General features: G+C 41.8%; 1 protein-coding gene across 9 annotated transcripts in view; it reads left to right on the forward strand.

Moving 5' to 3' along the window:
- The window catches only part of BRSK2 (BR serine/threonine kinase 2), a 335389-nt gene that overhangs the window by 221500 nt on the left and 99105 nt on the right, over window positions 1–14784 (forward strand). For all 9 annotated transcript variants that reach the window (XM_075754908.1, XM_075754904.1, XM_075754903.1 and 6 more), the window contains exon 3: window positions 4173–4258. In XM_075754908.1, coding sequence (XP_075611023.1) covers window positions 4173–4258 — 86 coding nt within the window. The remainder of the gene's footprint in view (window positions 1–4172; window positions 4259–14784) is intronic.

Here is a 14784-nt window from a genome sequence, read left to right on the forward strand (position 1 = left end):
TGCACAGATTTGGTAGATAAAATACAGTCTGGTAATATGAGACAGCTGTCCACTTCATTTTTCAAGTTCTCACAGCACTACATGGGTGATGGGTGACCCAATTGTTGTTGAGCAAATGAATACAAGAGAAAAGGAAACTTTCTTCATCACTGAGACAAACCTTCAGGCTCCCTCAACCTGCCCTCCTTGCCTTCCAGGTGAACTAGCACCCCATGTGTCTGTGAGTCAGAAAGTAAGAGAGCAGAGCACTTTTCTCCAGTGAAGACTGTGCTGATGAGATGGACCTAAACCAAAGAGATGTGATTTCCTCTCAGGGAGGAAGGTGAAGTAGAGAAGAGGGAACCAGAGTTTTGCGTTATTCCTCTAAGGGTCGTGTTCCGCCATGTTGCATTTTGTCGTTAGCTGAATTGCTGGAGCATCCTGTCAAATCAGCCTCCTGCATAGATTTTTAAAACCTCTAACTGGCACCTGCAAAGTTACAAGTTAGCAATGTGTCTCCGTTTGCCTTGCACAGCCTTTCACAGCTTTCCCCCAGCTCCAAGGTGCTGGAGTGCTGCAGTCAGTAACCTCCGTGGTATGAGGCAACTCAGGCTGTAGTTGGGACCCTGTGATGTGACCTGGTGTTTGTATGACGGAAAGCTTCACTTTTTTCCTTTCTCTTTTAACTATTATGCAAATGTTTCTCCATGTTTCCTGTTTACCACAGACTCTGAGCCTCCCTAGACAGGCTATTCTGAGCTTGGCCTGTTTTCTGATAATTGCATCTGCATTAAAGCAAACACCCCTGCAGGGTTTCTCCATTCCCCTGTCCTTGCCAGCTCCGAGCTGGACAGCACTCAGTGGCTTGCAAGCACAGGGATGCGCGAAAAAGGCATGCCAAGGGCTGGCAAAGCTCTGGGGAAGAAGGCAAAGCTGTGTGCTATTTCAGGCCGCTTTTATTTTGCCAGTGAGTTCAGATACCTCTCCTTTGCTAATGACATGGTGACTACTAGGTCCTCCTGAGCCATGCATCAGTAAAATCACTATTGAGATCTACAGTCTGTATCCAACCCATATCAATTACGGGCTTCTCTGGGGGGATATAAAAAATGAATAGGATCCAGGAGAGTCACCCATTAGTAATGACTGCAGTAGTAACTTTGAGAAGGTGGTCCATTGCTTATTTTTGTGAACTGTTGTTTTTCATTGGAAGGGAAAAGATGCAGGACAGTGCCATAAGATTTTTGAGGATGATCTTTATCAGATTGCCATTTAGAGAGTTGGGAATCTCTAGTTCTTGAAGTAATACAGCCATTAGTGTCTTGCTCCTCTACACGGGCCAAAGCCTGGGCTATGAAAAGTACAGTAATGACACTTTTCCTTCATAAGGCCCTGTTGCACTGAAGGATTATACAAAGTCTTCCTGAGATGAGTAGATTAGTTTTGTCCTTGGTTTGTAGCTAGAAGAGGTAGCAGACTGTGGAAAGCTGACTGCTGCCTGTGCTGGAATGGTGGAACACACCACTGAACTGAATACATTGTGGTGAAATGCTGCCAGGCACATCAAGTTGGATGCTTTCTGCATACCGAGGGTTGAAATCAAGACCTCTGAAACTGTATTTCCTCTCAGGATTTAGTTCACAGGAAGTTAAAAATATTCACAGAACCTTCCACTCTCACAAACTTAAAATGATGAAAGTAAAGTAACTCAGGTTATTTCTTTTTAATCGGTTCCTAACATACATCTGTTGGTAATAAGTAGATATTTACTTTCCAGTCTGATTTTCTCTTATCAAACATAGACCATGCAGTGCTGTAACTGAATTCCCTCCTCCAATCACTGCCTCTTCTCATACTTTAGGACAGTAACCAAGCAGGACCCTGACTGGATGCTGCCATCCATCACTCATTTGGTCTGAACATACATTGCCACCGCACTCACCAAGAAATTTTTCAGAATTGAATCTCCAATGCAGTTAGCCCATCTGCAGGGAATTTCATCTTTCGCAGGCAGGATATACCCCCAGAGGGAGAATGGGGTTGGATGATCCCTGCCATTGCTAGTGCAATGGTCACATTGCCCATGAAAGACCTGGTCTCCCTCTTCCAAAGGGAACTTTGTTGGAATTCCAGTTTCTGAGCAGCTGTGGTACATGGTGCTGACGGTGAACCTCAGCACTGTTGGAAGAATGTTATGGAAGTGGGTGCTTCTTCTGTTTTGTTTTTCCTCATTCTTGAAGCAAATCCAACTTTATCAATTACAGGGCTGAACAAGCCCTCTGCAAATACCAGTGCATATCTTGTAAGAAAAAAGAGTAACAGGTCTTTCTGGAGGGGAGACAAAAGTGGAATAAACTAGCTCTGTCCCTGGTTTTTTTTCATGGAATAACTGCACGGTTGAAATCTACCCAACTTCTGTTTCCTGTTTGTGTAAGTGGCTTTCATCTAAGTGCTGGTCATGAATAAGTTACACCTACAGAGCTGTCATCATCAAGCACTGTGTATCACTGAATTCATAGCAGTTCTGGCAGTGCTGAACTGCATACATAAACAATTACATGCATGTGCACGTGCACACTTGATTCCATTAGAGCTTCCTGATACACTTTTCTCTTCCTCACTTCTGTGAAGGACCTATTTCCAGAGATCCCAAGTGTCGGATGACTTTTGACTCTGCAGAGAGGAATAAGTGTCTTTGAAAGACTAAGACTGATACATATGCAAACACCCTTTCCTCTATCCTGATACACAAGGAAGGCCAAGGTTAATGTGGTGCAAGAGTTGCTTTTGCTGTTGTTGTGTGGTGATGTAGAGGAAGAGAGATCTGGAGTGATAACCAACATGCTGGGAAATCCTACTTCTTTGCATAGTGCTGGAAAACTACCACTTTCTAATTTCCTGCCAAGTATCTTACTGGCATTCAGGAAAAGTTGTCTGTGTTCAGACTTAGCAGAGGATGATATCTCAGGAAATTAAAGGGCATCAAGAACTAAAAGTATACTGGGGCAAGTCCCTAATTACTTATCTGATCCTTGCGGGGGAGATGTTATGGGATGGTTTTGTAGTTTGGTCATGAGGTTTTTTTGTTAGCATAGCAGCTCCAGGACAATCACTTATTTGAAGGACTGGGAAAAAACCTACCTAGTTGTCCTTGTTTGCTTCTTTAGGTCTTTTTCCTGCCTTGGTGGATTCCTAGAAATTTGTCATGCCCAACTGTGCAATGCTTAGACTGCATCTTGCTGCAGTTTATTTCAGTAATCTACAGTCTCCACAGTGCTACATTAATTCCCTTCAAGTTAGCCTAGGTCAAATCAGAGCGGTTACAGTGTGGCTTCGAGCAGCACAGAGCAATTTTGCTAGCAGCTGAGGAATTGCACTGGCTCCATCTCTAATGGATACCCTTAGTAAATTCAAGTGAAAAGCACCACGGCAGTCATGATAGGAATTTTGCGTGAGAACAGGGATTGCACTAATTACAGCGACTTAGTCACAACTTGTTAACTGCATGTTGAAGACATGCTCTTGGAAGTAGCCGTTCTCGGACAGATTGGGAATTGAGAGAAAGCAGTCTTATGCTTAAGGCTCTGAACACTGTGTCTCCAGTAATTGGGTTTAATTTCTTGTTGTGCCTTGTACTTTTTATATTTCTTTCCTTTTCTGTGCCTCAGTTCTGCAGCTATAAAATCACATTGCTGTCTGTCTTCCGCTCTTTGTCTCCCCTGCGTACACTGCAAGTTCTTCAGGATGGGGACTTCTAATATTAATTGAGTATGCAATATGTAGTGCGGCATGGCCACACCTGTGCCTGTGAGAGGTCAGGAGAGCCTGAGGTGACATCTTAGAGTTTCTGTACTTTAAGAATATGTCATTGGCTTTGGATTGTGAGGCAGGAACAGCCTTGAATGCTCATGTAACTCCTACAGCTAATTCCCTTTGGTAGATTAGGGACACTTCTTTCAACCTTGAAATTTTGCTTGTTTTCTGTTCTGCAGGGCAGGGAGTGCTGAGGCTGAATAAATCAAATTTTTCTTAAATTATATGAGTGCTAATGTGATACATTGTTAGAAGTTGCCATATCCTCTGCATATAAAGAGGAGTGGAAAATGGATAAATGGGAAGAAAATATGTGACGATATCTAATGTATTCTAAGACCAACCTTCTAATCTTCTCTATTTCTTTTTGTTTCTTCCAGGTGGAGCGGGAAATAGCCATCCTGAAGTTGATAGAACATCCCCACGTTTTAAAGCTGCATGATGTTTATGAAAATAAAAAATATTTGTAGGTATTACTGGCTTTTGACGGAGAAAGGGGAAGGGAAGGAGGAAAGAAGGGAGGGACATGAGAGTGTTGCAACTTGGTAACATTTCTAAAAGAATGGAGCAGGTGTATTTTCACCCTCAGCTGGTGTCTGTGTGATATCTGGTACTTGGATGAGGAAGGAACACTCCTTATTTCCTTGGCTTTTCTCATTTTCTTATCATAGAATCATAGAATGGTTTAGGTTGGAAGGGACGTTAACGATCATCTAGTTCCAACCCCCCTGCCATGGACAGGGACACCCTCCACTAGACCAGGTTGCCCAAAGCCCCATCCAACCTGGTCTTGAACACTTCCAGGGAGGGGTCATCCACAACTTCTCTGGGCAACTTGTTCCAGTGCCTCACCTACCTCACAGCAAAGAATTTCTTCCTTACCTAATCTAAATCTACCCTCATTCACCTTAACGTCATTACCCTTTGTCCTATCACTACATGACCTTGTAAAAAGTGCTGCCTTCTCTGTACTTTACTTAAATGCTGTTTCTTTTCCTGCTTAAAATGGAGGAGAGAAGACAAACCATTTTCTAGGAAACAGCAAAAGGGGAGGAATGTTTGTACCTGTAACCATTGTATTGTACCTGGAACCATTTTGAATCAAAACTGTAACAGACTGTTAGAGTGGATAATTTGGATAACCTCCCTTGCCTAATAGTTTTCATTGAAACCCTCGACTCTCACTAACAATATTTTAAATTTGCCCCATCAATAACAATTTTTGGTTTTAAGGGCTGCTGAAATCTCCTGATGGTTCTGCAGTAATAGTTAAGTAGCAAAGCCTTTTTTAATTATTTTTTTTCACATCATTGCCAGTGCCAGACAGGGATGTTGTCCACAGACAGAGTCATTTTAGCTTGACAGGGCACTAGATATGTTGAATCTGTTGTCAAAAAAAACAGGCCACATTAATCTTGGCACAACAGGAAAAAAAATCAATGGTCTCCAAATGGAAAAGGGCAACCCAGTAGGGAACTCAGTGTTATTTTCAGCTTTTTAACAGGTTATTGCAAGTAGAAGAGAGTGGTTTAAAAAAAAAATTAAACTATTTTTAAAAACCACGATCCATTGGTGACCTCTCCTTAATGTCACAACACAAGAAGGGAATGACTGTTTACCCAAGGAAAGTGTGTTGAATGGATGTAACAATCCCTTGTGGGCTATTCAGCTAGTCTTGTTACTGGAGCAGTGAATTCCTGTTCCGAGGAGTGAGGCCTCTGTGCCTAAGGGTTAGCTTAGTAGAGCAGGCAGTAATTTCTTTTGGATTCCCCATCCTCCTTTGGGGCAGAGCCTGCCATCCATGGTGAAATGTGGTTGCCAGAGTGAGCTTGTTGCAGGCGCTGGGTGGAGGCTGGCTCAGATGTTCTCTGAGCTGCATGCCGAGTGCTCTATCCTCAGTGGCATAAATGGTCACAGCTCCATTAAGCCCAGTTTGCCCCAGCTGAGGACAGAGGCCCAGATCTAATGCAGCGTGCTCTGCATGCAGGAGAAGGGTAGTAAAAGGGAATGAGGCTTTACAGCCAGTAAGTTCTCCTTTAATCCTGAAAAGGGACGCACCGTTTCTAAAAGCACATTCCTCTGTATTCTGGTTTAAAGGGAGGTAGGATGAGACCTCAGGCTTTCTTTTGGTTAAGAGAGAGGGAATATTCTTCTTTGCGATCCTTGTTTAGTTGTATGTTGTGTAATCTCAAGTATAACACACATAAACACATGCACATTTGCATAAACAGAGCACACAGCAGATGTGTTCCAGGTAGGTGTAGTGTACTTGAGCAGTGGAAACAATATGTGAATACACGAAGAAGAAAGGCCACGATCATCGCGTGGAGTGCAGGGATGGGTTGTAAAGGTGCTGAAGCTTTCTTCTTGCCCTGAATGCCTGTGAAGCCAGCAGCTGAGCTGACCTTTCCTTTACCTCGGAAGACTTTGGGGGCTGTTTTGCTCCATATGAAAAATATGTAGTGCTCAGAGCAGTGGGGATGGTCTTACCCCAAGATTTCCAAAATATGACTGCATTCCTTGTCAGGAAAATATCTTCCTGCCGAAAGTCAACTTGAAAAGGGAAGCATCCCATATCTTTAAGCTACATCTGAGTATCTTGTTTTCTAAAAAAATGTTGGGCTCTGAAGAGTACTTGCCAGTGACCATTTAACCTTTAGCAATCACTAAGTCTTCTTTGTGCTGTAGCTCCTCTGCCTGTAGGATTGAGCTGTTCACATCTCCCCGCAAAGGCACTGAATCCTTCTGCTGAGAGACACTGACTCTGTGAAAGAGCCAATGACTGTTAATTATGTTTCATTTTTTATTAGTCACTATTTTAAAGAAAGGGCACAATGCAGAGCTTCTGCCAAGCCTCCGTGTTCAAAATTAGAATCAGCTGTGGCCTTGGATAAATCTAAGAGGTGGAAGAGAGTGCCTGTGGAGGGGTGAAGTGTTACAAGTGTCTGGGGGCGGAGAGGTGTGTATACATGTACTTTCCCAAATAATAAGACACATTGACCTCTAATTCTCACTGGCATCAAAAAAGGGATTGCTCTCTGGTTGTGGCAGCACCTTTCCATCACGCGTGCCATCTCAGCAGTAACGGCAGTGGCATGGTTTCAGAGGAGCTCGTGAATTATGGGTGATATTTCAGATGCCAGAGACTAATCACGATGGAGCACTGGGGAGTATTTCCTCGATAAATGTTAATTTCACAAATCATATTTGACTTTTGGTTTATGATTTAATTTGTGACAAGGGGCTTTGGTTGAGTAGATTCCTAATGTGACCATGAATCAAATCCTTTTTCCACAGTTTATTTAACACTGAAAATGAGTTTTAAAAAGTAATAATAAAAATCTGTGAGGGTATGTGTGTTAGCCTAGCAGTCCTTTTCTGTTTTTTTTGTTTTACCAAGATGGTTGGAGATATGGAGATGGTGGTGAGCTCTAAGACTTCCAGCTCTTTATCCAGCATTTTGAGTTGTCTTGTTTAGTAAGACTGTGGACTACAGTTCTAGGTGCATAGGGAAAAACATAGCTACACTGTAGCTCTCCGTATGTGTGCTGATATACCACCTGAGATATACATTATGTTGGCTAAACTAGCAATATTACTGACAGTTGAATTATTTTGTATTTGTTGTATAATCACACTGATGGCCATAGGTAATTTAGAAATAGCTATAGACAATCTAGGCCTCTCTCTCCCCCATCATACAATATTAATAGACAAAACAGCCAGGAAAGGGGAATCATCCTCCCATTTTAAAGGTCAAGAATGAGTTAAAGTAGTCTGGTATGGGGTAAGCCCAGAGTTGTTCAAGAACTTATACTGCTGGTTCATAATGGGGAATGATCAATGAGCTACCAAAATTTGTGTGTGCACCAGTCATTTTGACTAACCAAGTTCAGACAGTCAGGAATTTTAGGGAAATGTAAACAAACTATGCGAACGAGCAAGGGGATAACAAAAGCTGGTAACACAGTTTTGATGTGTTGTGTAAGGCATATCGGAGGCGAAACACTCCTTTGGCCATATGCTTTCTGTGTGCAAATGAACTGTGTGAACCTGGGTGATGGTCCTTTATTTTTTTCTGTGCTATGTATAGAAAACATTTTTCCTGAATTGGCCCTAGATAGAGTTTGTGTAGCAACTGGAGGGGAAGACGGAGTTTGTACACTGTTAGCAGCACTACAACTGTGAATGAGCAGGAGTTTCTCTTTAACAGACTTGTTGAGGATTAAATAAGAGAAACACGCAAAACCCAGTCCTTCATGAATGAAGTGGTTGGCTTGGATTTTTTCTAGGAAGCAATCTTATGCTTTATTCTTAAATCTCTGATACGTACATTTACTGCATTTTATGCAGTAAATTCAGCTTTCCTTTTGATCTTAGAAAAGCAATTGTCCCACTGTTGGAGGAACTGTTAGCATGGCAACCTAAGTGTCATCATATAGTCCACAGGAAATGGACCTTCCCTTTCCAAAGGGGATAAAGCTGACTGATACAGTTTTGCTGCAGAGCTCCCAACAGGGGTGGCATTATCTGTTTGATCTCATTTGATTAGCTATTTAGTTTAAATTATCAGGGGTTTGGCAGGGAGTAGAAATGAGACAGAATAAAGACATTGTAGGACCACTCCATGCCCTTTTCTTTAAGACGTTTATACTATATTTCTCGATTTGCTTTCCATCAGTGTCTGTGCATATATATCTGTAAATTTCAATTTATAGGTGCATACAGATATCTGTATATATATATGTATAGTTTTATATCAATTAATTTTCAAATCTTCACACTTAAGATTTCCAATTTTCAAATTTTGTGGGAGCATTTATTTTAAAACTCTATGTTGACCAACTTGATCACCATTTTAAACAACCTTTGAGAGAAGGAGTGGACATCAGAATATTGTCTCTGAAATGCACCATGCATTCATCAGCTCTTTTTCCAAGCACAAGTCCCTTTCTCATCATTCAGCAGTACAGTGCTATCGCTGGGCAAGTGCCCAAGCCTCATTGTAATGTACACAACACACCACCTCCTGATTTCAGAGGTAAAGGTGCTTCCCAGTGAGCCAGATAACAAAATTAAAATGTCCTCCTACCGCTTCACAACTCACGTTTCTGGCTTATACAAGATCAGCTGACAGCAGGAGTCAAAGACTTACAGCTCTGGTGGTGTCTGCAGAGGCATTCATGCTGCCAGTCCTCTCCTGCAGGGTTTTCCTGTAATTCTGTTTATTTTTGTTGAAAACTAATTGTGAGGTGCCAGAGGATGCAAGAAAGAGAAAAAAGGGTTCTGCATGTTCTTCTGTTATTGGTAGCCCAGGACTTTGACATTCAATCTACTGGTGGAGAAACACATCTAAAGGCAGAAGGAGGGCGCTGAAAATTAATTTTGTGGTAGGTGTGCTTCTTGGTGGTCTGGCTGTGGGGTGTCAGATGCTGTGGATACAGGAAAAGAAAACAGAACAGAACTGGAAGACAAAATGATGTTCCACCTGAGCCTTGATTAGCATTAAGAGAAATATTCATAACCAGCTACTTTGACACCTTTTCTTCTGCTGTTGACTTGTTTTACTACTGTCGTGAATTACAATCGCGCATAGCCAAAGGAAAGCCAGTCAGCTGTAGGAGTGGAGCCAGAGCACGTGAGGTTTTGAGTCAAGGGTGGCCCTGGAGATGAGGAGCTGGCTGGAGGCCAGGGGAAGGGGAGGGGGTGCTGTGCCAAGGACAGGTGTCACTGCTTGCAGGAGGGAGGTGGTGGTGATGATTAACACCACACCCTGTGCAACATGGTCTTAATAAGCTCTACCGAAAAGCCTGACTGTGTCTGCTGCTCACTGCCTGACGTGGGCTTGCATACCATCCAGGCCATGATGCTGGGCTTGGGAGAAAACAGGCCCATAGTGGAGCAATCCTGTGACGTGAGCAAAGGTTCAGGGGAGGTGTAGCTCCAGAGCCACACTATGTTTACGTGCCTAATTTCTCTTTCAGACTTCGGTGGGCAACATTGTGTGTGTCTGGGCCCTAGTTGTTAAAAGAAAGGTCACTTAGCTCTGAAGAATAAAACCCCAAAGTATATGGTCACTAGCAGAATTGCAGCAGTGAGTTGATGGGTGTTGTCTCAGCTCTGCCTGTCCTGTGCTGAGGATCCCTCTGGCTGGATTCATTCCATATCGTGTGCCTAAATAGGATGGCTGCTACAGTGCCTTGGCATGCACGACTACACATCATGAAGGCACTGCCCAAAACACCTTTCGTCCCCAATAAATCAAAGGTACAGAGCACAACAGTGTAATCTCCTACTACCTCTCTTTTCCCCAAAAGCCACAACCTGTTCATGTCCAAATGTAATGAGCAATCAAATACAACCTCCATTCAAACAAGAAGACTAGATTTAAGATTGTCTTTTGGGAAAAAAAAATCTAACACATGCATATTTTCTTGCAGGTGAGGAAAAAATAAATAAAAAAAAATAGAGTTCCTGGCCTGGTGCCAAATTAGGGTTTAAAAATTCATACCTGCCATAAGAATTTATACAACTTCTGAATAATTTATAGGCTGCACCAATAACAAGGGGCTTAATATCTGATAGAGATTATTTAATCAATAGAAAACAGTGCAGTGAAAAAGCCATCAAAGCACTACAACATGTCAGTCTGGGCTGGGCAGCCTTTAACCTCTTCCCTGCTACATATATGTCCATTCATATACATGTATTCAAGAACATTTTGCAAGTAGGATGGTAGCATGGAAGAATAATTGCCAAGACCTTTTTCTTCTGGAGGCTTTTCTTTGGCAGTCTGCCGTTCCAGACAGATCCCTTGCTGATTCACCAGAGCTTTTGAAATGTAATGAGTTCTCTAGCTCTTAGTTGAATTGATCAAAAGTAGTTAGTTTCTCGTGAATAATCTGCCAGAGATTGTGGGTTACTGCAAGATGGTTCAGAGTCCATCAAGATCGGTGGCAGTGCCTAGCACATGCCATTTGTCTTTGAGCTGTTTCTATCTCTGTTTGATTCTGTGGACAAGCTTCAACAGGTTTTTACAGGTGTGGGCACTAATAAGCTTAGGGACAGAAAAGAGGTGAAGATGTATCTGTCTTTATAAAGGAGATTCCAACCTGACTTGTGTCCCTGGCCTCAATAATTGCTTAGACATCTGCATCAACTCCAAAGTGTCTTGGTCCATGCTATGTACCCCAGTTTTAGGATTATGCTCATGATTTTCATCAAATAATGAACTTTTAAGTGATCAAACAGAGTAGTTGAGCTTCTGAGTAGGTGTGGTCATTTCATGAAATGTCTTACCCACAGGCATCACAAAATGGTAAACTCTTGAGCATAGAAGCAGCAAGCAGGGACTCCTGATTTTGCTTGTCTTTGTGTGTATCTCTTTCTATATAACTGTATCTGGGTTTTGCATCTTACCAGAGGGCACGCCTGAAGTTGTGCACCTTAAAAGCTGGCCAGTGCTATACGAATATCCAGTCTAACTTCTGGCAGAGTAGAAGTCCTAGAACATCACCCACTGTTGTGTGATGGAACCCAGTGGTACATTCAGGCTTATATAGAGACCAACCTACCTGTTTAGGTTTAAGCAGAGTTGTGCATCATGAGTGTAAATATCGTACCATTTAATAAAAAACTGATTATTAACTGTTTCCCTAACAGACAGCTAATTGCATGATGAACAAACCTTCTATTGCCTGACCAAAACAAGAAGCTGTGTGAATTGACTACCCCTCCTAGAGCACCAGAGAGTATTTCTTGTTACTCTTTTTTTTTTTTTTTGCATTTGTAATACTTACCTGAAATACTTTGTGTTTCAGTATAGGCTTTCATCTAAATATCTCTATTCATTTAACGCTTTTATAATAATAAATACATTTGTATTGCCCCAGAGGACCTAATTTGTGTAGCTATGAATGTCTTGTAAATTGTCTTCATCTGTAAGGCTGAGAAAACAGGAGCTGCATACCCACACTGGGATGTACAGTGATGGGCCGCTGCGGGCAATCCCATCTGGCAAGAATTGTAGTATTTCACACCATTCTCGCTAATGGTTCAAAGACAGCTTTTCGTTCTTTACAGATCATAACTGGTGTGTTTGTTTGGGTTTGGGGTTTTTTTGTTATTTTGCCATAAATATTTGGTAATGCATGGTCGTGGTGTTCAATGTGCAAGTTAGTCTTTTTTAACAGCATTTTTCCAGGCATTGCTCAGAGCCAGCCTGTTTCTTTTGTTACAGTCCTGCTTTGGAGGTAGCATGTAGCTGCCTTGCTCAGTGAGAGCTCTGTGGGTTATTCCTCAAAGCTCCCTAGGGCTTAGGCAAGAGCACCCTTTAGTGAGTTGCAGCATAGCCCACCAGATGGGAAGGAGAAATCATCACCAAAAGTGTCCTCGTTGCTGTTTTAAGTGGTGTCTTCATAGTATTGTAGCACAAAGACAATCTGGTCATGGAGAAGACTTTGCTGTGCTGGCACTGGACAAGAATGGAACAAAAACACAGCCTATGCCCTACTCAGCTTACAATCCAAAACACAAAGCAACTGTTGGAAACCGTGTAATAGGGAAGTCCAAGCTGTTGTCAAGCATCACAGCAAAGAATGGTCTTCAGGAAGGAGCTGAAGAAAAATTATGATGTAGCTCTGTCGTTAGCAATGATACTTTCCCCAGTGTAGGGGGGTGGTGTGAGAGCACAGAATTGTTTGCCTGGATATTTAACAAGTGGATGGTGGAACCTGGCTTTGGACACTGGTCAGAGACAGAAGTCAACCTCAAAGGCCAAGAAAGAGATCCTAGATTGGTTACAGAAGGGGCTGCAAGGTATCTAGAAGTGAAGACAGCTAATGCATGTTAGTTATAGTATAGAAAAAGGAGATGATGGAGGCATGGAAGGAGTGGTCAAAGTGGAAAGCTAAGAAAATGATATTGCAGTGATGATCTGGTATCTATTTTGAATTGCCAGCAGTGAGGCAAGAATGTATTTATCAAAGTGAAAGAGATGATGAGGAATTGATTTAGATACAAGATATCTAGCTAAAATTAGACATGAAATGTGGGTGGATAGGAAAACTATTATCTTAGAGGTGTAACAAGGAAAACATCTAAAAGATACCAGTAAAACCAGGTTGTAGGGACCTGAAGAAAGCTGAAGTCGAAGGTAACACCCACACTACAAGCCTGAATCATAATCAAACAAGCAGTATTGTCCCTAGGGATAGAGAAAGAAGTGGTGAGGAATGGAGTGGTGAGCCTAAGAGTTCTGGTTTAGCCTTGTGTTTGAGCTGATGATAGGACAACCAAAGACATTAGAGATGAAAACCAACATTTTAGTTTATTCAGGAGAAAAGGAAGAAAACTGTACTGATTTTTATCTGAGTGTCTAAATGTTGTCATTTTTTGGGGTGTTTTGGGACAAAAGTCACAGCTTTTTTTTTTTTTTTTTGATATCTGGTATTGGCATCATAAATCCTCACAGCCCTGTCAGGTTGTTAGTATAGTTGGATACAACCAAAAAATGTGGTGATTATAGAGAAAATTGTTGTTGATCATTGGATATTTATAGATCATTCCTAGGGGAAAATGGTCCATCCTCTGTGTTTATAGGAGTCCTACTGACATGCAGGATTTGGAAAAGACTGAAAAGACTTGAAGGATGCAGGAATGATATGAAACTGATGGTCTGTCACATCTTGTGATCCCCAGAATGCAAGCAAGTTGGGGTAATGAGGAGGAGAGGCACAGTGCTTTTTTCTTAAATTTCCAGTCTAAGCTACAGAACAAACCACAGACAGCCATGGGGAGGCTACTGTGAATTAGAGAGCTCTGGAGTCTCTGCTGGTTCCTGGTGGAGCCAGAATCTGAGGGGCACAAAGATAGTTTAAGGCTACATTTCTCCACGTTCATCTTGGCTAGTCTATCTCTTTCACATGCAGAAATCATCCCTCCTTTGCTATATTGTTGTTTTGGTTATTACTTCTTTATTGTTTTGATTCCTGAAAGAGTAAATAAAAAGAAACAAAAAGGAAGAGATAAAAGAGCCTAGGATTATTTTAAACTTGCTTTTATAAGCTGCATGGATGTCTCTGATATATAATACGTAGTGAGTGATTTGAGGTTAGGAACTTATTAGTTTTTATTGTAGGGGGTGGTGATGATGGGCTGCGGATGGAAAAATGGCAAAGGGAATAGACAGAATGCTGCTGCACACAATCTCTCTACTCCTCTCCAATAGAGAAAATTATTCTTGTATTAAGCATTCAGCTTCTTTGTATTTAAAGACCAAAGTCTTGTCTCCTTCAAGCTCTGAAACTTAACCAGAGATGTTTTTGTTTTGTGTCTTGGCTTGTAGCAGGGACATGAGATATCATGCAAAATGTGGACCTTGGTGTCTTTATGAAAGCAAGCTGTGGCCTATGAAAATTTTTGCAACCTCTTAAATAATATATCTAATGAGGAAAACAAGTCATCAAGAATTTGTTTTTAACACTACATGCACTTGGTTTCATGTTGAATTGCAGAAGCCTGATGTTTTCTTGCTTTTTGAGTGTCCTAGCAAGCAGAGAGGAAATTGATGGTGGGGACAGCATGGAGTAGAAGGCATAAGGGACCACAGGTGCTGATCCCAGCTCTGATATTGGGTGACTGTAACCCTGGGCAAGTCACCTTGCTTCGCAGTTCCCTATCAGTAAAGAACAGGAGGTTAATACTTGTAATGCTTCTCTCATGTGAAATGCAAGGATTAGAAAAGTTTGTGTGTGTGCAGAGCATCCAAGATGTGAGAGCTAAGTGCTCTTACAGAGTCTTTTGTCCTAATATAGCTACTTTCTGTATTATCGCGGCAGGTAGTGTGTGTGCTGTCAGCCAGAGGCTGGGTCTTTCCTCTCCTTGAACCTCCTTGCAATGGCTATTAAAGAGCAGGGTTTTCTGTGTTTTTACAGTGGGAAGGCTGATGCTGTCAAAATTACATAGACAGGATTTTTTAAAAAAGCTTCATTC

This window comes from Balearica regulorum, chromosome 5 (genome assembly GCF_011004875.1).
Source record: "Balearica regulorum gibbericeps isolate bBalReg1 chromosome 5, bBalReg1.pri, whole genome shotgun sequence".
NCBI classification, from domain to species: Eukaryota; Metazoa; Chordata; class Aves; order Gruiformes; family Gruidae; genus Balearica; species Balearica regulorum.